A 22587-nucleotide genomic window follows, 5' to 3' on the forward strand; every position below is an offset into this window, starting at 1 on the left:
GTGATACAGAGAATAGTAACAGTGTAACATACTGGTACCTATCTCATGTCACTAGTGATCTGCCCACACACAGCAGCCTACCTCTGACTGTATCACAGAGATCCCTGGTGATAGGATAGTGATACAGAGACTAGTAACAGACTGGTGCCTATCCCATGTCACTAGTGATCTCCCCACACACAGCAGCCTAGCTCTGACTGTATAACAGAGACCCCTGGTGATAGGATAGTGATACAGAGACTAGTAACAGTGTAACAGACTGGTACCTATCTCATGTCACTAGTGATCTGCCCACACACAGCAGCCTACCTCTGACTGTATCACAGAGATCCCTGGTGATAGGATAGTGATACAGAGACTAGTAACAGTGTAACATACTGGTGCCTATGTCATGTCACTAGTGATCTCCCCACACACAGCAGCCTACCTCTGACTGTATCACAGAGATCCCTGGTGATAGGATAGTGATACAGAGACTAGTAACAGACTGGTGCCTATCCCATGTCACTAGTGATCTCCCCACACACAGCAGCCTAGCTCTGACTGTATAACAGAGACCCCTGGTGATAGGATAGTGATACAGAGACTAGTAACAGTGTAACAGACTGGTGCCTATCTCATGTCTCTAGTGATCTGCCCACACACAGCAGCCTAGCTCTGACTGTATCACAGAGATCCCTGGTGATAGGATAGTGATACAGAGACTAGTAACAGTGTAACATACTGCTGCCTATGTCATGTGACTAGTGATCTGCCCACACACAGCAGCCTAGCTCTGACTGTATCACAGAGATCCCTGGTGATAGGATAGTGATACAGAGACTAGTAACAGTGTAACAGACTGGTGCCTATGTCATGTCACTAGTGATCTGCCCACACACAGCAGCCTAGCTCTGACTGTATCACAGAGATCCCTGGTTACAGGATAGTGATAGAGACTAGTAACAGTGTAACAGACTGGTACCTACTGTATCCCATGTCACTAGTGATCTGCCCACACACAGCAGCCTAGCTCTGACTGTATCACAGAGGTCCCTGGTGATAGGGAAGGGATACAGAGACTAGTATCAGTGTAACATACTGGTGCTTATGTCATGTCATTAGTGATTGCCCACACACAGCAGCCTAGCTCTGACTATATCACCAAGATCCCTGGTGATAGGATAGTGATACAGAGACTAGTAACAGTGTAACAGACTGGTACCTATCCCATGTCACTAGTGATCTGCCCACACACAGCAGCCTACCTCTGACTGTATCACAGAGATCCCTGGTTACTGGATAGTGATAGAGAATAGTAACAGTGTAACAGACCGGTACCTATCTCATCATGTCACTAGTGATCTGCCCACACACAGCAGCCTAGCTCTGACTGTATCACAGAGATCCCTGGTGATAGGAAAGTGAAACAGAAACTACAGACAAATTAAATAAGTAAACAGACAGCTGCTGAGAAGTCCGGAGTCCAGAGCTGAGAACAATGGCAGAAAGTGACGCAGCTCCTCAGAGAGGTGAGTTTTTTGGGGAGTAAATATTTACTGTACTCTGTATATAATGTTACTATGACTGTAGGGAGTAACCGTAGGGAGCAGTGGCATTCTCAGAACTACACCAGGCTCTGGTCACTGTGCTTCCTACCCTCCTCCACATCTGCTGGACACTTATGGTTATAGTGCTGTCATGGTGGTAACAACATCACTGTCCGGTCTGATCCTGGCATTACTGGGTTATGTCGCTGTGATGTGCACATATTACACCATTGTCCCCTGCCCTGCTTTCTTTGTTGTGGTGACATTTTTCAGTGCTTTTCAGTGTATTTTAGTGTTCAGGTTCATGGTACAGAGCAAAGTCTCAGGATCTGTTTTTGAAGTCCTCTAATTGGCAGATATGTGATATATTGTATGGGGGCCCATTTATCATGTATAGCATTTACCATGCGATCTGCGCGGAATATTATCACCCAGGATTGTTAAATGCGATACTAGGGCTGGGATGTATCACCCCCCCCCCCCCCCCTGCTCATAGGAACAGGGCTCTGAAAGAAGCCCATCCCTGCTATGTACTGGGTGCCGGAGTCTGCGGGTGCTTGGTTAGCGCTGACCCCCCCCGCCAACCGCACTGACCGCACTGCTCCAGCAGCAGTGTCGCCCATAGGATACAATGGGCTATTGCCATCTCAGACGGGCGATAGCCTGGGGATATGGGGCGGGATGTATTAATATACATCGCCGCCCCTCGCCTGTCAGCCGCCGCGATGCTACCGCATATGTACTAACATATGCGACTAGCATCGGGTTGCAGTGACGGAGACCCCCGCGATACCTGTGATGTGGTCTGCGGGGGTCTCCGCCACATCCCGGTGGCTGCTAGTGTCCCCCTGCATCTCCTCCTCCCCCCTACAATGCGTTGACGGGGTGGCAGGGTTTTAATATATAGGGAAATGCGGTAAAACAGGGGTTTTACCGCATTTTCCCGTTAGTACATCCCACCCATGCTGCGCTACGGGAGATGCGGCTGGCGGCAATGCAGGGGGATCGTACCAGGGATCAGAGATTCCTGCTGTGGTCCCTCTTTGGTACATTGGAGTGATACTTAATGTTTGCGGCTAACCCCCGAAAACATGTGTTTTCTGGGATTTAATCATAAATATTGAATGATAAATGGGCCCCATAGCGGTTGTTAAGGGCTGACCCCTGTACAGTATTTGTTCTGCTGGCAGTGGCGTAACTTCAAATATTGAGCCCCCCTGCCAAAAGTTTCTGGTGCCCCCCCCCCGCCCCGGGCAGTGGGTGGGAGCCGGGCTGTCATCGGTGCGGGTGGGAGCTGGGATGCCTGTCAGCGCTGCGGTGGTCCCGGCTCCTGTCCTGGCTTCATTCTGATAATATGAAGAACGGACCATCACAAAATGTCTGCCCCCATACAGCAGACAGGTTCAGAGAACTGTCTGCTATATGGGGGCGGACATTTTATAATGGTCTATGTTCTATGCTTGAGGCACTATGCGCTCCAGTCTGTATCGGAGCTGCAGGGTAGCGCATCGATGTGGCGGCCGATGTATGAAAGGTCAGGTATCGATTTCAGCAGCTGCAGGTGTCGCTGCCACATCGTACAGCACTGTCTGACCACCAGGAATTGTACAGATAAAACTTCCCACGTGTGCCGCTGCGATGATCTCTGATTGGCGTATGCGCAGAATGTAGGCAAACCTCAATCAGATATCGAAAGAGGGAGAACGCTCATCTGAAGACAGGTTATTAATACCTGCCGCCAATGCAGGGACCTGCTTCACCGTGATAATGGGCAAATGGCACATACTAGTCATATACAGTAGTACCATCTCCATGGTAGTCATTTAAGAAGACAGAACACGGGTATCCTGACAATTTCGGAGTACAACCGAACCCCCTCCCCCATCCTCAAAAGATATTGCTCAGGTAGAAGACAGAATGACAGATCACAACTGAAGAGATTACCAGGGAATAACTGGAACTTTTGTTAATCATTTTACCTTGTTAATGTTTAACCAGTGATATCCTGTTGTTGTGCACAAGTATATCACATTGGTATGAGACAATGACGCACTGTAGCACAGTGGATACCACCGACCAAGTGTTTACATTAAGGGGGCAAATGTATTAATTTGTGGCAATAAGTCAGATCTTCTGTCTCCACTTCTAGTAGCTATGGAAATATCAGTCATCCCCCTATTTAATGCACAATTACATATATATATATATATATATATATATATATATATATATATATATATATATATATATATACAGTGGTCGAAGTGGGGCGGTATACGGGGGTATGCCATACCGCCACTTTAATCTGAAGATTTAAAAAAAAACTTTTTTTTCCCCCTCAGGATGCTCTCTGATCACTCAGCAGCACATATTGTGCTTTTGTAATACCCCTGTACAACGGGGCAGTCTGGCAGGGGACGTTGATGGACAGGGGGGTGTCCGAAGGTGCGCACTATATTCACTCTTTACTTTTCCATACCCCCACTTCAAAATTTCCATACCCCCACTTCAAAATTTCCACTTCGACCACTGTATATATATATATATATATATATATATATATATATCCCTTCTGCCTCTATGTTGTTAGAGGCAGAAGGGAGCCCATATTAGGAGGAGATGTGGGTCCTGATATGCCACATGGAGTAGTCAGGGGTTGCTCCAAGGTAGGTAGCTCTTAGTTCAGATATATCAAGTAAGGAGCCATTATCATGTGGCTCCTTGCTGGTTAATCGTAGACCCAATTTAGGGTAACGGTGGTGTGGGGTGCGGTGCTCCTGGACTGGATGGGCTGGGTGGCTTTAGTGCGGCATGCCCTTACATTCTATTAACACTTTTCCCTCACTAACACTATCTCTCTCATTTTAATTACATTTCATTTATCTCTCTCTTTATGTATAGCTTCGGCTACTTATCACTAATTATTAACACTTAGTATATCACTGGCATGCCGCACTGGGCTTTCTAGCTTATGATGGTTTTTGGGGTGCCGCACCCTGCACCTAGATATAGCGCTAGGGACCCCCAATATACAGAGAAGCCTTGACGCGGCTTGGGGGCATAGCATACCCCTGCGCAGGTATATGTAACCAATATCTCTGAATTCTATTATCATGTAGTGTTCAAGATTGGTTACTAATACCATTCAGTGTGCCGGGGGAACCAATGTCTTGTTTTACTTAAACTAGTTTAATTCTGCAAGTTATTAAGTTGGACGTAATTGTCAACATTTTTTAAATAATCAGCAGCTCTTCCGACACCCCCATGTGGTGCTGCTAAGTTTCAGTTTTTATTGGGGTGTCTCCAGTAGCCCTGAGCCCCAGATTTTCTTTCTGCCCAGTTGTATCATGTTTCCATTGTGTGATAGGTGTTTGGGAATCACAACACTGATAACAGAGGAAAACTACAGACTATGGGTGCACTAGGTGAAAAAATAAGGATCAAATATGGTTTGAGGTAACATGTTTAAAAAGGGGGCAGACTAGATGGGCCAAGTGGTTCTTATCTGCCGTCACATTCTATGTTTCTATGTTTCTAATTGGTTTGAGGAACATTCTGGAGAGCTCTAACGAATGCTGTGGCCTCCAGGTAGTTCTTGAGGATGAAACCATGGGAGTTAGTCAGTGACGTGCGGTGAGGTCATTGCCTGGGGAGGCACTGACCTCACCACCACCCCCCCCCCCCCCCCCGGCGGTGCTACATATGCAGCGGTCGCCGGTATATGCGACCCCCCCTCCCCTCCCACCACCCGGCAGACTCACCTGTCCTCGGCGGTGGCGGCGGCCAGTCCTCTCGGCGGTGAGACGGGTGAGTGACATCTGCTTTCTCCCTGCAGGCGCCGAACTCCCCGCTGCCCGCGCTGCTGCATCTCCTCTCCAGGGCCCTGCATGTGTGATTGGACAGCGGATCCAGCACTGGATCTGCTGGCCCAATCACATCTGGGGGCGTGCGTTTATACTGGTGCCGCTGTCATTGCGGCATCAGTATAAGTGCCGCTTCCCCATTCATTTTCAATGGGCTTTTACAGGCCATTTCTGCACCCTGCCCCCTGCCCACCCCTACCCGCCCCCCGCTGCCCGGTGTTTTAATGTTAACAGTGGGAGGCACCTCTCCCGCTGCCTCCCACTCTCACATGCAGCAGTATTAGGCAGCCGGAGAGGTAGAAATGATGAAAATAGTAAAAGAAGATATATAAATATCTTCTTTTTATTATTTTCATCATTGTGACAGGGGAGGCTCTGCCTCCCCTGCCTCCCCTGACTGCACGTCCCTGGAGTTAGTCTTGTTCATTCTTTCTGATAAATTCCTTCTCAGATGCAAAAACCAGCTGCACTGTACTAGATTTGTTTGAGTTATTTTGTTTCTGTGCAGGGTAAATACTGACTGCTTTATTTTTACACTGCAATATAGATCTCACTTTGAAGTAAAACCCCACCCAAATCTAATTCTCTCTGCACATGTTACATCTGCCCCACCTGCAGTGCACATGGTTTGGTCCATCTAAGAAGGAATTTGTCAGAAAGAGTGAACCAAAATAACCCCCCATGTGAGGAAACCTCACACCTGAGACAGGAACTCCTCTTATGGATAAAACTGAACCTGTCCTGCTGCCATCCAGCTCTGACCTCCTGGTTATATACTGGGGTATATATCCTTGTTCATTTGTTTCTTTCTGCATGTTGTGGTGCAAAGAACAGTAATTTCGTTAATTGTTTATGTATGTTAGATTGGTGCACTCTCCTTCTTCAATTACAGGCTAGTTGGTCCCTATGTGGAAATGACACAGCCTGTCCGGGGGTACGGTATTTTAGCAGGAGAGTGGAACACCGAATGAGCGCATTCATATTGTTGTTGTCCGGTGTTTTTTGTTGTCTTCCACCCTACATTTAATGACATTAAGGGGGAAATTTACCAAAATGGATTCGTAGAAAAAAGGTGTATTCGTAGGCAGAAATACACCTTTTTTTTACGAATTTGTATTTTCGGGATTTACAATCCCAAAAATACAACAATTCGTAGTCCTAAAGATGGAACATTCGTATTTGTATTTACAAATACGAATGTCCTACACCATCGATAGGATACGACAGAAATCACCATTCAAAAGAATGGTGATTCCTGATTTACTAAGCAGCCGTACTGATAATACGGCTGCTAAGTGGTGTGAAACACCCACGCAAATACGACAGGAAAATAGAACACCATTTTCCTGTTCTATTTGCGTTTTAGCCTGCACGGATCAGTTAGATCCGTGCAGGCTGCAGAGTGTAAAAAAAAAATAGAAAAAAAAAAAAATAAATAAAAAAAACGGCGTGGGGTCCCCCCCACAGCCATAACCAGCACCAGGCTGAAGGAGCCGGGGCCGGTAATTAAAAATCAGGGAACCCGACAAATAGGGGCTCCCCGATTTTTAACAACCAGCCCCAGGCTCCAGGTCCGGGGCTGGTTCCCAAAATACGGGGGACAAAATGACTAGGGGTCCCCCGTATTTCAAGAACCAGTCCCAGGCACAACCAGCCAGCAGGGTAATGCCACAGCCGGGGGGAGACTTTTTATGCAAGTCCCCCCGGCCAAAGCATTCATCCCTGTGACCGGTCAGCCTGGCCAGGGGCCCTGGGGGAGTGGGGACCCCCCCAATGAAGGGGTCCCCCCCCTCCAGGACTTACCTGACCAGGCTGAAGCCTGGTACTGTCCCCGATGCCCCTGGGCGGTGGGCATCGGGCTGATAAATGGTGTAAAAATAAGGATAAACTATTGTTTTTTACTGTGGCACTACAAGTGCCAGCAAGCTGGGACTTGGAGAACCACAAGTCCCAGCCTGCTGGGCATTAAAGGGCCCGCTGGCACTTGTAGTTCCACAGTTAAAAAAATAGTACACAAAACACACTGACACACTTTTAAAATAAAACTTTAATACATACAAAGCCCACACATACTAATACTTACCTATCTTCTTTCCGTAAGTAGCGCTGGTCCTGTGTCGTCGTCTTCTGGTCCTGTGTCGTCTTCTGCCTCCATGTCGACCGTCGCTGTCGCCGTCCGGATCCGACGAAATCCATTTGGGAAGCTGTGGAAGGAAACCATACTCACCTGTCCCAGCGCGACGTAGTCCAGGTAAGTGTCTTGGCAAAAAAACAAACCGAACACCCCGAAACCAGCCGGACACGGAGACGCACGGTACTGTGTGTACATCGTGCGGCTCCGCCTCCCGAATGACGCTATTGGCCGCCTTGCGGCCTAGCGGCTCCTGATTGGCCGCTAGGCCGCAAGGCGGCCAATAGCGGCATTCGGGAGGCGGAGCCGCACGATGTAAACACCGTGCGTCTCCGTGTCCGGCTGGTTTCGGGGTGTTCGGTTTGTTTTTTTGCCAAGACACTTACCTGGACTACGTTGCGCTGGGACAGGTGAGTATGGTTTCCTTCCACAGCTTCCCAAATGGATTTCGTCGGATCCGGACGGCGACAGCTGGCTGGTTGTGCCTGGGACTGGTTCTTGAAATACGGGGGACCCCTAGTCATTTTGTCCCCCGTATTTTGGGAACCAGCCCCGGACCTGGAGCCTGGGGCTGGTTGTTAAAAATCGGGGAGCCCCTATTTGTCGGGTTCCCTGATTTTTAATTACCGGCCCCGGCTCCTTCAGCCTGGTGCTGGTTATGGCTGTGGGGGGGACCCCACACCGTTTTTTTTATTTATTTATTTATTTTTCTATTTTTTTTTTTACACCTTGCAGCCTACACGGATCTGACTGATCCGTGCAGACTGCTAGAAATAATTTGTATTAGCGCGCCGTATATATGGCCGCTAATACGAATCATTACACCATCGGAGGGTTACAAAGCAGTCGTATCTGACTGCTTTGTAACTGACCCTCCGGAACACGAGTTTGCATACGACTTAAACAGTCGTATGCAACCGTAGGGAAAATACTAATACGAAAAACTAGGTTTTTCATATTGGTAAATTTCCCCCTAACTCTATTATATCTGAAAAAAATTGGAATTCAAATGTACGATGTAAAAAAGTGTATTTGAATGACATATCTTCTCACTCCTGTTGTCCGCGTATTTAGTTGAGGTAAGTATTTTGGGTCGTGGTAAGTTTTGCGGGTACCCTGCGGTTATTAGGGAGCAGGAAAGACTGTGGAACTGTTTACTGTGAATGATCTTTTTCTGTTTTTTTCCTTCTTTCAGATAAAACAGAAACAGTGTAGGGTGTGGCCGTTCTAAACAGCGGTCTCAGCTGCGGGGTAACACCCGAAATCATAACAGGCAGAACCCCAGGAACAACGGGGGTTTGGGGGATAGTATCCATGATTCTTAATGTGTTTCTTATATTTTGTCTTTATTACTTTTAGCAGCTGCCGGAATGGAGAAACCAGACTGTGATTCTGATTCTGAGTTTGAGGTGTTAGACTCGCCGGGTGAGATATCAGGTGAGACGAGCAGTATTAATACCAAACTGTAACATGGGATATTAGCTCGTTTTGCATGTGGTTGCTGAACTAAGGACCTTATTCTGGTCGACACGCAATGCTGGGAACTTCAAAGCATTGCATGTGGACTAAACGCCTTCCACAGGGATAGCCCCGCCCCTCCCTCACACACCGTGATTCCCCGCACAGCTGCGATTGGATGATTTGCATAGTCCTCCATTCGCAGCCTTGGGCGCGGGGGATAAAGCAGTTGCTGGTCGGCGACCATTGAATGATTTCTCCAGCATTCGCAGATCGGAGACACCTCTGTGGTGTCAGAGATCCGCATGCGCCCTGTGCTGGAAGCTAGCGGGCAGCTTACATCCGCAGACATCAGCTGCCCGCTCCCGGCACCTGCGTCACTGGCCCATTTGAATGGGAATGGCCAGTGTTTTCCTGGGAACACCCATGAAACGATGGGTGTTCCCATGGGCTCTGTCCCCCGCCAGCACCCCACACCCACTGCCCACACTCAGAGCAGCCGAGGGGAATGCCGGGCCCTGGTAAAATTTTGGGAGTGTGGGGTTGTGGGCACCTCCCACACTTAGGCCACGCCCCCAAAATGTTTAGAGGAGGGTGGAAGAAAACTAAAGACTGTAATCTCAGCAGCAGCAGCAGCACACTCCTACAGCATGTGCTGCACTGACAGCAGGCTCAGCATGACCTCTCCTGCTATCTGACATTCAGTGAGACACTCATGCTGAGCCTGCTGTCAGCACAGCACATGCTGTAGAAGTGTGTGCTGCTGTTGCTACCCAAGAGGGACGGAGGGAGAAGGGAGGGGTCCCTTCCAGCAAGCCTGGGCCCCGGGGAATTAGCACCTGCTCCCCCCCCCTCTTGGCTGCCCTGCCCACACTGCCAGGTGTGAGCAGAGCAGCGAAGATGAAGCTCACCGTGCCCTCTCGCACCCAGCGGCTGCCCATGCGCAGAAATGCACCTGCGCAGACGCAGAACGTGCTGTCAACCAATTAAATTGGAATATCCCCCTAAGTCGTCACTTATGATGAAGACACTCAATGTGCGGAGAGAATAAGGCAATAAATAAAATAGTGCACAAAACACACTGACACACTTTTAAAATAAAAGTTTAATACACACATCACACACACACTGATACTTACCTATCTTGATCCCGTCTGTAGGTCGCTGGCTCCGGTGTCGGCGGCTCCGGGGTCGGCGTCCTTTCTGAAGAAAATCCATGGTGGACCTGTGGAAGGAAATCCTACTCACCAGGTCCTCCATGGATGGTCTTGTGTCTTCTGTCTTCTTTTCCAGGGCTTATTTCTTTATCTTCTTTCTTCTTCTTTACGCTGCCGGGACTTTCAGAGCTTCAGAGATGTTTCCTCCTAGACGTCTGGACTAAGAATGAATTCTAGCCAATCAGGAGCCGACTTTACTGGCTCCTGATTGGCCGCTAGTCGGCTCTTGATTGGCTAGAATTCATTCTTAGTCCAGACGTCGAGGAGGAAACATCTCTGAAGCTCTGAAAGTCCCGGGAGCGTAAAGAAGAAGAAAGAAGATAAAGAAATAAGCCCTGGAAAAGAAGACAGAAGACACAAGACCATCCATGGAGGACCTGGTGAGTAGGATTTCCTTCCACAGGTCCACCATGGATTTTCTTCAGACAGGACGCCGACCCCGGAGCCGCCGACACCGGAGCCAGCAACCTACCGACGGGATCAAGATAGGTAAGTATCAGTGTGTGTGTGCACTATTTTTTTAACTGTGGAACTACAAGTGCCAGCGGGCCCTTTAATGCCCAGCAGGCTGGGACTTGTGGTTCTCCAAGTCCCAGCTTGCTGGGGAGGCTTGCTGGCACTTGTAGTGCCACAGTAAAAAACAATAGATTAGTCTTTTTTTTACACCATAATCAGCCCGATGCCCACCGCCCAGGGGCATCGGGGACAGTACCAGGCTTCAGCCTGGTCAGGTAAGTCCTGGAGGGGGGGGGACCCCTTCATTGGGGGGGTCCCCACTCCCCCAGGGCCCCTGGCCAGGCTGACTGGTCGGTAGGGATGAATGCTTTGGCCGGGGGGACTTGTATAAAAAGTCTCCCCCCGGCTGTGGCATTACCCTGCTGGCTGGTTTTGACTGGGGTTGGTTCTTAAAATACGGGGGACCCCTAGTCATTTTGTCCCCCGTATACCAGCCCCAGAGCAGGAGCCTGGGGCTGGTTGTTAAAAATCGGGGAATCCCTATTTGTCGGGTTCCCTGATTTTTAATTACCGGCCCCGGCTCCGTCAGCCTGGTGCTGGTTTCGGCTGTGGGGGGACCCCACGCCGTTTTTTTTTTAAAATTTTTTTTATTTTTCTATTTTTTTTTACACACTGCAGCCTGCACGGATCTGACTGATCCGTGCAGACTGTTAGAAAAATTCGTATTAGCGGCCGTATATATGGCCAGCTAATACGAATTGTTACACCATCGGAGGGTTACAAAGCAGTCGTATCTGACTGCTTTGTAATTTCCCCTCCGGAACACGACTTTGCATACTAGGTTTTTCATATTGGTAAATTTCCCCCTTAATGAGATGCCAAAAATTGATTTTAGCAATTTTTTTCGGCAAAAACGTCTGAAATCGCACGTTTTTCCGAAATCGCATATTTATGAGATGTGAAAAGTGGCAAAAAAAAGTGTATTTTGAAGAGAATTCGCACATTCTGAAGGTGTGATTTTTAGTAACGCCGGAACTTGCATCCAGATGTTTTCGCATTGTAAAGTGTACAAGTCGCATATTTAATGAGATATGAAAACGGGAAAATGTTACTAAAAAATCGCCACAAATGCAGACCAGGTTCTGACAGGTGAATTTGGCAGAACCATGCACAGATCAGTGAGATCTGTGCATGGTCCTGTCTTAAAAAATGTGTAAAAGTTAAATTTTAAGGAAAAAATGGCGTGAGGTCCCCCTTCCTGAGCATAACCAGCTTTGGCTCATTGAGCCGGACCTGGTTCCAAAAATATGGGTGACAAAAAGCGTAGGGGTCCCCGTATTTTTGGAACCAGGACTGGTCCATGAGTCCGGGGCTGGTTTCAGAAATACAGGGGAGCCCTACGCTTTTTGTCCCCCGTATTTTTGGAACCAGCTGAATGAGCCCGGGTCTGGTTATGCTCAGGAGGGGGGACCTCATGCCAATTTTCTTTTTCATTTTTTCAACACAAAATCGCACATTTCCTCAAATTCGCACATTTTTATAACTAAAAGTTACCCATTATCGCACTTTTTGGGCTGTTTTTCGCATCTCATTAAACATGCGTATTCCAGCAAAAAAAAAAAAAAGATTTTAAAAAAGTGAGATAAGGTACGATTGTGAAAAGTAACTAAAACTTGCATCCTTTTAAATGTCACCCATGGTAATGTGCGTGGGGTCCCCCCTCCTGAGCATGACCAGCCCTGGGCTCATTGAGCTGGACCTGGTTACAAAAATATGGGGGACAAAACATGTAGGGGTCCCTCATATTTCTGAAACCACCCCCGGACTCTTTGAAACAATGAAAAATAAATTGGTACAGAGAAGGATGGTTGGTACCTTCAAGCATGATCATTAAACAGTTCCAAAATTACTTCTACAGTACATAAGTTCTTTAGGGTAGATGGTATCTACTGTAGGAGTAGAATAACCTGGGTTTCTAAAGTTAATATTTTGCCCACATGGTTAACTCCATTTTTTAATAGAGGGATATAATTGATTATTTCATACTAAAGAAACGCCGGAGGATGTCCACCACGGATTGATCAGATTCTCCTACTTCTAACGCAATATCAATAGATAAACAATGACCTCCTTGTTCTCTGTTCAGCATATTATAACCCACATGTCAAATAATAATTTAAACAACAGGGCCTTATTCAGACCTTATTGCTGCTTTGCGAATTCGCAAATCTATTGATTATCGAACAACTTCGCATGTGTACAGGTCATAGTATGCATGCACTAGGCCAAAAAGCAAAAAAATCAGCATGTAATTTACTTGCAACCCCCTCACAAGTTGCCTGACAAGAATCCACCATTTGTGTATGGTAAGTGGATGTTTTCTGGTGTTAGGAATAACGCCGGCGTGCCTGGGCGTTATCAGGGAGGGTCTGTGACATCAGCACCGGCCTGGATCAGCCTGTCTCTGTCGCAGAGCTGTGGGAGTGTCAGGGAATACGCAGGTGTGCCCGGGCATTTCCAGGGAGGCAGAGCCGGCCCTAACCATTTTGATGCCCTATGCAAAATTTTGGCTGGTGCCCCCCAGCACTGCCGCTAGTTCAGATCTCTGACCCAGCATCCATCACCCAGCTGTGTAATATCATTATGGGTCACTACATGCCATGACCCATATTCACATTACACAGGGCATAGTGACCCATAGTCACATTACACAGCATATAGTGAACCATAGTCACATTACACAGCACACAGTGACCCATAGTCACATTACACAGGACGTAGTGTCCCATAGTCACATTACACAGCACATAGTGACCCATAGTCACATTACACAGCACACAGTGACCCATAGTCACATTACACAGGGCGTAGTGTCCCATAGTCACGTTACACGGCACATAGTGACCCTTACTCACATTACACAGCACGTAGTGACCCATAGTCACATTACACAGCACATAGTGACCCATAGTCACATTACACAGCACATAGTGACCCATAGTCACATTACACAGCACACAGTGACCCATAGTCACATTACACAAGACTGAAAGTGGATAAGTCAATGGGGCCAGACGGAGTGCATCCAAGGATACTAAAAGAACTAAAAGATGTGTTGGTAGCGCCATTAACAGATTTATTCAACCAGTCACTAGATACAGGTGCAGTTCCAGAGGACTGGAGAAAAGCAAATGTAGTTCCACTGCACAAAAGCGGAAGCAAAGAAGAAGCAAGTAACTACAGACCAGTGAGCCTTACATTAGTAGTAGGGAAAATAATGGAAACACTATTAAAAGAAAGAATAGTGGAATATCTTAAATTAAACAATTTACAGGATCCAAAACAGCATGGTTTTACTGCAGGGAGATCATGCCAAACAAGTCTCATTGACTTTTTTGACTCCGTGACCAAAATACTAGATGAAGGGGGGGCTGTAGATGTGGCATATCTAGACTTTAGTAAGGCATTTGACACTGTCCCACATCGCAGGCTGCTAAATAAACTTGAAAGTGTGGGATTGGATTATAAAACAATAAAATGGATAAGAACCGGGTTGCAGGATAGGAAACAGACAGTTGTAGTAAATGGAGTGAATTCTATGGAGGGACATGTTACCAGTGGAGTACCCCAAGGATCTGTCCTTGGACCAGTGCTCTTTAATATCTTTGTTAGTGACATTGCAAATGGTATTGAAGGGAAAGTATGCCTTTTTGCAGATGACACAAAGATATGCAACAGAGTAGACACACCAGGAGGGGTAAATCAAATGACTGATGATCTAAGTAAACTTGAGAATTGGTCAAGAGAATGGCAACTACAGTTTAATGCTAAAAAATGCAAAATTATGCACTTGGGACTCAAAAACCCAAAGGCTCAATATAGTATCAAGGGTACTATAATGGAAACTACTGAGGAAGAGAGGGATCTAGGTGTCACTATTTCAAGTGACTTAACCCCTTCCCGACATTTGACGTACATTTACGTCATGGTCGGGAAGTACTTCCCGACACATGGCATAAATGTACGTCATGACTTCAAACTGCCACCGCGTCTATAGACGCGGTGACAGTTTAAACATGTCTGCTGTCCCTGACAGCAGACATGTCCCTGCATGCCCAGGGGGGGCTGCGATGCCGCCCCCCCGTCGGCGATCGCTGTGATTGGCTGTTCAATGTGAACAGCCATTCACAGCGTTTTCTGTGTCACCGGCGAATAACGTTCGCCGGTGACACAGGGATCGGAGGTGATTGGTGCTGTAAAGTACAGCACCAATCACCGCGGGGTGTAAGGGTGACACTGGTGTCACCCCACCTCACCCCGCCCGCCCCCAAAGGCCGTGATTGGTTCGTCGGACCGATGAACCAATCACAGCCATGGAGGGGGGTTTAAACTAACGGTGACTGCACTGCAGACGCCATTCCGGTCTGGAATTGCGTGCAGTGCGGTCACCGTGCCTAGCTGCAGCGATATACTGACCAGTACTTGTTGTGACTTCAAGTGTTGTGCTGTGCTGTGTTGTGCTGCTGCAGTGTCATCGAGTTTTAGATAGAGAGATAGAGAGAGAGAGATAGAGAGAGATAGAGAGGGCTAGTGACAGAGACTGCTATATTTTGTGCTGCTGCAGTGTGATAGAGTTATAGATAGAGAGATAGAGAGAGATAGAGAGAGATAGAGAGAGAGATAGAGAGATAGTGACAGATTGTGCTATATATTTTTTATATAACTGACTGCTGCCCCCCCTTTTGTGCTGATCAGTATAAATTAACTGATCAGCAACTTTTTGGGGGCGCAGGTTTTTATATATATATATATATATACCTGTCAGTGCTGCTGCTGCAGTGTCATAGAGTGATAGATAGTGAGAGATAGAGAGATAGAGAGAGATAGTGACAGAGAGTGATAGAGACTGCTATATTTTGTGTCTGCTGCCCCCCTTTTGTGCACCCCCAGCAACTTTTTGGGGGTGCAGGGGTTATTTTTCATATATATATAACTGGCAGTGCTGCTGCTGCAGTGTCATAGAGTGATAGATAGTGAGAGATAGAGAGATAGAGAGAGATAGTGACAGAGAGTGATAGAGAGTGCTATATTTTGTGTCTGCTGCCCCCGCCTTTTGTGCTGATCACTATATCTGAGGTGATCAGCAACTTTTTGGGGGTGCAGAGGTTTTTTTTTATATATACCTGTCAGTTGCTGCCAGTTGCACTGTCAGTTGCACCAAAGGTTGTGCACCTGCTGCCCCTCACTGGTAATCAGTGTCGCATCACTGATCACCTTTTTTTTTTTTGAGGGTGCTGTGGGGTCTTTTTTAAAAAAATTTTTTACACACACTGTGATTTTGTGTGTGTCCTGTGGCCACTGTGCGCTGATCAGTGACGTACATCACTGATCAGCTTTTTCGGCACAGGGTTGATCTATTTTTTTTTTATCAAATTCCTGTTGCCTTTGAGCGCTGTTCAGTGACGGACGTTACTGACCAACATCTGTGCTCAATTTTTGGCGCAGGACCTTTTTTTTTTTTTTTTTAACCCCTTCAATTTTTTTTTTTTTTAACCCCTTCAATTTTTTTTTTTTATTATTGGGATCAAATTCTTGTATAAAGTATTTTTTTTTTTTCTGCACTACATACACACTACACACTACATACCCCCCGGGTTGAAATAAAGTTTGTACCCCCCCCTACACTATACACGTGTTGAAACATTTCACTACCAGTAACACAAAAATAAAAATGGCATCCCAAATGTCATCCCAAATGTCATCCCAGTCCTCCAGAAGAATGTATTCAGCGGAGGAGGCATATGCCATGCTTGCCTCTGACTCTGACACAGCCAGTGAGGCAAGCGGGGAATTTGAAGGATTCGTCTTAAGCTCCTCTTCCTCCTCTGGTGATGAAGGACCCCCTCAAAGACGCCCCCGTAGAGCAGCTGAGACCCCCCCCCCCAATAATTGATCTCGTATGGACCCCACCACCAGACAATTTTGAGCCCCAGGTTCCTGAGTTTTTGGCCATGCCAGGAATCCAATTTGATTCCACAGGTCTCAGAGAAATTGACTTTTTCAAATTATTTTTCTCTGATGATTTTATAAATTTAATGGTGGACCAAACTAATTTATATGCCCAGCAGTTTATTGCTCAAAACCCCACGTCATCATTTGCTAGGTGGACCCCTGTAGATGCAGTAGAGATGATGACGTTTTGGGGTCTGGTGTTTCATATGGGCATAGTAAAAAAGCCAGAAATTAGGCAATATTGGAGTACAGATGTTCTGTACAGCACCCCATTTTACCGTATGGCCATGACCCGGGCTAGATTTGAGACGATCCTTACATTTTTGCATTACAACGATAATGCACAGTGCCCACCCAGAGATGATCCCACCTTTGACCGGCTATTCAAAGTCAGGCCGGTCATTGATCATTTCAGTGCCAAATTTGAAGAGATGTACATCCCAGATAAATTCATTTGCATAGACGAGTCCCTTATACATTTTAAAGGAAGGGTTAAATTCCGCCAGTACCTTCCCAGTAAGAGGGCAAGGTATGGCATAAAAATGTATAAGCTGTGTGAAAGCACCTCAGGGTACACTCACAGGTTTAGGGTATATGAAGGGAAGGATTCAAGAATTGAACCGCCAGAATGCCCCCCCTCCCTCGTAGGTGTTAGTGGAAAAATTGTCTGGGATTTAGTGCACCCCTTCCTGGATAAAGGTTATCACCTCTATGTGGATAACTTTTACACTAGCATCCCCCTGTTTAAGGCCCTTGGTTCAAGAGGTACAGCAGCTTGCGGTACTGTGCGCAAGAACCAAAGAGGCCTCCCAAAAACGCACATTGCCCAAGTAATGAGAAGGGGTGAAAGCAGGGCAATATGCACCGAAAATATGTTGTTGGTCAAATATAAGGACAAGAGGGATGTCCTTATACTGACAACAATTCACGGAGACAGTACCACCTCCGTCCCTGTACGAGGTACCAGTACCCACACCTCAAAACCTAATTGTATCCTGGATTACAATAGGTACATGGGCGGAGTGGATCTTTCAGATCAGGTACTGAAGCCGTACAGTGCCCTGCGGAAAACAAAAATCTGGTACAAGAAGCTGGCCGTGTATATCATCCAGATGGCACTGTATAACGCTTACGTGCTATTCCGTTCTACCGGCCAGAGGGGGACATTTATGCACTTTCAAGAGGAAGTCATAAAGGGCCTAATATTTGGGAACCAGCAGGCAGAGGGCCCCAGTACTTCTAGTACTGGCCCCCGTATTGTACCAGGGCAGCATTTTCCTGATGAAATCCCCTCCACTGGAAAAAAGGGCAGGACACAAAAAAGGTGCAAAGTTTGCTATAAAAAGGGAATAAGAAAGCAAACTATTTTCCAGTGTGACACTTGCCCCGACAAACCCGGCCTATGTATAAAGGAGTGTTTTAAATTATACCACACATCTATGGATTATTAGGTTCATAATTTCACCGTGCTTCGGGGGTCTTGCTAATGCCACATAGCACCCACCATTCATTCCACCAGAATCTGAGCCGCAAAATCCAAAAATCACTCCTTCCCTTCTGAGTCCTGCCATGCACCCAACTGGTATTTTTTGGTCACATGTGAGGCATTGCCGTACTCGGGAGAAATTGGGGCACAGATTTTGGGGTGCTTTTTCTCCTTCATACCTTCTGAAAATGAAAAATTTTGAGCCAGAACTGCATTTTTGTGTAAAAAAATGTAATTTTTCATTTTCACTGCCCAGTTGTATCAAAATTGGTGAAACCCCTGGGGGTTTGAAATGTACACTATACCCCTAGATGAATTCCCTGAGGGGTGTAGTTTGCAAAATGGGGTCACTTGTGGGGGGGTTCCACTGTATTGGTGCTTTGGGGGTCTTGCTAATGCGACATAGCACCCACCAACATTCCACCAGAATTTGTGCTGCAAAATCCAAATATCACTCCTTCCCTTCTGAGTCCTGCCAATTTTTGGTCACACATGAGCCATTGCCGTACTTGGGAGAAATTGGGGCACAGATTTTGGGGTGCTTTTTCTCCTTCATACCTTCTGAAAATGAAAAATTTGAGCCAGAACTGCATTTTTGTGTAAAAAAATTTAATTTTTCATTTTCACTGCCCAGTTGTATCAAAATTGGTGAAACCCCTGGGGGTTTGAAATGTACACTATACCCCTAGATGAATTCCCTGAGGGGTGTAGTTTGCAAAATGGGGTCACTTGTGGGGTGGTTCCACTGTATTGGTGCTTTGGGGGTCTTGCTAATGCGACATAGCACCCACCAACATTCCACCAGAATTTGTGCTGCAAAATCCAAATATCACTCCTTCCCTTCTGAGTCCTGCCACTTTTTGGTCACACATGAGGCATTGCCGTACTCGGGAGAAATTGGGGCACAGATTTTGGGGTGCTTTTTCTCCTTCATACCTTCTAAAAATGAAAAAATTTGAGCCAGAACTGCATTTTTGTGTAAAAAAATGTAATTTTTCATTTTCACTGCCCAGTTGTATCAAAATTGGTGAAACCCCTGGGGGTTTGAAATGTACACTATACCCCTAGATGAATTCCCTGAGGGGTGTAGTTTGCAAAATGGGGTCACTTGTGGGGGGGTTCCACTGTATTGGTGCTTTGGGGGTCTTGCTAATGCGACATAGCACCCACCAACATTCCACCAGAATCTGAGCCGCAAAATCCAAAAATCACTCCTTCCCTTCTGAGTCCTGCCATGCACCCAAATGGTATTTTTTGGTCACATGTGAGGCATTGCCGTACTGGGGAGAAATTGGGGCACAGATTTTGTGGTGCTTTGTCTCCTTCATTCCTTGTGAAAATGAAAAATTTTGAGCCAGAACTGCATTTTTGTGTAAAAAAATGTAATTTTTCATTTTCACTGCCCAGTTGTATCAAAATTGGTGAAACCCCTGGGGGTTTGAAATGTACACTATACCCCTAGATGAATTCCCTGAGGGGTGTAGTTTGCAAAATGGGGTCACTTGTGGGGGGGTTCCACTGTATTGGTGCTTTGGGGGTCTTGCTAATGCGACATAGCACCCACCAACATTCCACCAGAATTTGTGCTGCAAAATCCAAATATCACTCCTTCCCTTCTGAGTCCTGCCACTTTTTGGTCACACATGAGGCATTGCCGTACTCGGGAGAAATTGGGGCACAGATTTTGGGGTGCTTTTTCTCCTTCATACCTTCTAAAAATGAAAAAATTTGAGCCAGAACTGCATTTTTGTGTAAAAAAATGTAATTTTTCATTTTCACTGCCCAGTTGTATCAAAATTGGTGAAACCCCTGGGGGTTTGAAATGTACACTATACCCCTAGATGAATTCCCTGAGGGGTGTAGTTTGCAAAATGGGGTCACTTGTGGGGGGGTTCCACTGTATTGGTGCTTTGGGGGTCTTGCTAATGCGACATAGCACCCACCAACATTCCACCAGAATCTGAGCCGCAAAATCCAAAAATCACTCCTTCCCTTCTGAGTCCTGCCATGCACCCAAATGGTATTTTTTGGTCACATGTGAGGCATTGCCGTACTGGGGAGAAATTGGGGCACAGATTTTGTGGTGCTTTGTCTCCTTCATTCCTTGTGAAAATGAAAAATTTTGAGCCAGAACTGCATTTTTGTGTAAAAAAATGTAATTTTTCATTTTCACTGCCCAGTTGTATCAAAATTGGTGAAACCCCTGGGGGTTTGAAATGTACACTATACCCCTAGATGAATTCCCTGAGGGGTGTAGTTTGCAAAATGGGGTCACTTGTGGGGGGTTCCACTGTATTGGTGCTTTGGGGGTCTTGCTAATGCGACATAGCACCCACCAACATTCCACCAGAATTTGTGCTGCAAAATCCAAATATCACTCCTTCCCTTCTGAGTCCTGCCAATTTTTGGTCACACATGAGCCATTGCCGTACTTGGGAGAAATTGGGGCACAGATTTTGGGGTGCTTTTTCTCCTTCATACCTTCTGAAAATGAAAAATTTGAGCCAGAACTGCATTTTTGTGTAAAAAAATTTAATTTTTCATTTTCACTGCCCAGTTGTATCAAAATTGGTGAAACCCCTGGGGGTTTGAAATGTACACTATACCCCTAGATGAATTCCCTGAGGAGTGTAGTTTGCAAAATGGGGTCACTTGTGGGGTGGTTCCACTGTATTGGTGCTTTGGGGGTCTTGCTAATGCGACATAGCACCCACCAACATTCCACCAGAATTTGTGCTGCAAAATCCAAATATCACTCCTTCCCTTCTGAGTCCTGCCACTTTTTGGTCACACATGAGGCATTGCCGTACTCGGGAGAAATTGGGGCACAGATTTTGGGGTGCTTTTTCTCCTTCATACCTTCTAAAAATGAAAAAATTTGAGCCAGAACTGCATTTTTGTGTAAAAAAATGTAATTTTTCATTTTCACTGCCCAGTTGTATCAAAATTGGTGAAACCCCTGGGGGTTTGAAATGTACACTATACCCCTAGATGAATTCCCTGAGGGGTGTAGTTTGCAAAATGGGGTCACTTGTGGGGGGGTTCCACTGTATTGGTGCTTTGGGGGTCTTGCTAATGCGACATAGCACCCACCAACATTCCACCAGAATCTGAGCCGCAAAATCCAAAAATCACTCCTTCCCTTCTGAGTCCTGCCATGCACCCAAATGGTATTTTTTGGTCACATGTGAGGCATTGCCGTACTGGGGAGAAATTGGGGCACAGATTTTGTGGTGCTTTGTCTCCTTCATTCCTTGTGAAAATGAAAAATTTTGAGCCAGAACTGCATTTTTGTGTAAAAAAATGTAATTTTTCATTTTCACTGCCCAGTTGTATCAAAATTGGTGAAACCCCTGGGGGTTTGAAATGTACACTATACCCCTAGATGAATTCCCTGAGGGGTGTAGTTTGCAAAATGGGGTCACTTGTGGGGGGGTTCCACTGTATTGGTGCTTTGGGGGTCTTGCTAATGCGACATAGCACCCACCAACATTCCACCAGAATTTGTGCTGCAAAATCCAAATATCACTCCTTCCCTTCTGAGTCCTGCCACTTTTTGGTCACACATGAGGCATTGCCGTACTCGGGAGAAATTGGGGCACAGATTTTGGGGTGCTTTTTCTCCTTCATACCTTCTGAAAATGAAAAATTTTGAGCCAGAACTGCATTTTTGTGTAAAAAAATGTAATTTTTCATTTTCACTGCCCAGTTGTATCAAAATTGGTGAAACCCCTGGGGGTTTGAAATGTACACTATACCCCTAGATGAATTCCCTGAGGGGTGTAGTTTGCAAAATGGGGTCACTTGTGGGGTGGTTCCACTGTATTGGTGCTTTGGGGGTCTTGCTAATGCGACATAGCACCCACCAACATTCCACCAGAATTTGTGCTGCAAAATCCAAATATCACTCCTTCCCTTCTGAGTCCTGCCACTTTTTGGTCACACATGAGGCATTGCCGTACTCGGGAGAAATTGGGGCACAGATTTTGGGGTGCTTTTTCTCCTTCATACCTTCTGAAAATGAAAAATTTTGAGCCAGAACTGCATTTTTGTGTAAAAAAATGTAATTTTTCATTTTCACTGCCCAGTTGTATCAAAATTGGTGAAACCCCTGGGGGTTTGAAATGTACACTATACCCCTAGATGAATTCCCTGAGGGGTGTAGTTTGCAAAATGGGATCACTTGTGGGGGGGTTCCACTGTATTGGTGCTTTGGGGGTCTTGCTAATGCGACATAGCACCCACCAACATTCCACCAGAATCTGAGCCGCAAAATCCAAAAATCACTCCTTCCCTTCTGAGTCCTGCCATGCACCCAAATGGTATTTTTTGGTCACATGTGAGGCATTGCCGTACTGGGGAGAAATTGGGGCACAGATTTTGGGGTGCTTTGTCTCCTTCATTCCTTGTGAAAATGAAAAATTTTGAGCCAGAA

The 22587-nt window shown here is 46.3% G+C and overlaps 1 protein-coding gene across 2 annotated transcripts in view; it reads left to right on the forward strand.

The window, feature by feature from the left end:
* Window positions 1-1334: 1334 nt before the first annotated feature.
* Window positions 1335-22587, forward strand: part of LOC146019752 (uncharacterized) — a 96554-nt gene continuing 75301 nt past the window's right edge. Inside the window, exons 1-2 of one of the 2 annotated variants that reach the window (XM_083152282.1) lie at window positions 1335-1511; window positions 8883-8960. In XM_083152282.1, coding sequence (XP_083008408.1) covers window positions 1481-1511; window positions 8883-8960 — 109 coding nt within the window. In that variant the 5' untranslated portion in view covers window positions 1335-1480. The remainder of the gene's footprint in view (window positions 1512-8882; window positions 8961-22587) is intronic. The other variant, XM_083152283.1, reaches the window with a different exon arrangement.

This window comes from Crinia signifera, chromosome 7 (genome assembly GCF_055691185.1).
Source record: "Crinia signifera chromosome 7, ASM5569118v1, whole genome shotgun sequence".
Classification (NCBI taxonomy): Eukaryota; Metazoa; Chordata; class Amphibia; order Anura; family Myobatrachidae; genus Crinia; species Crinia signifera.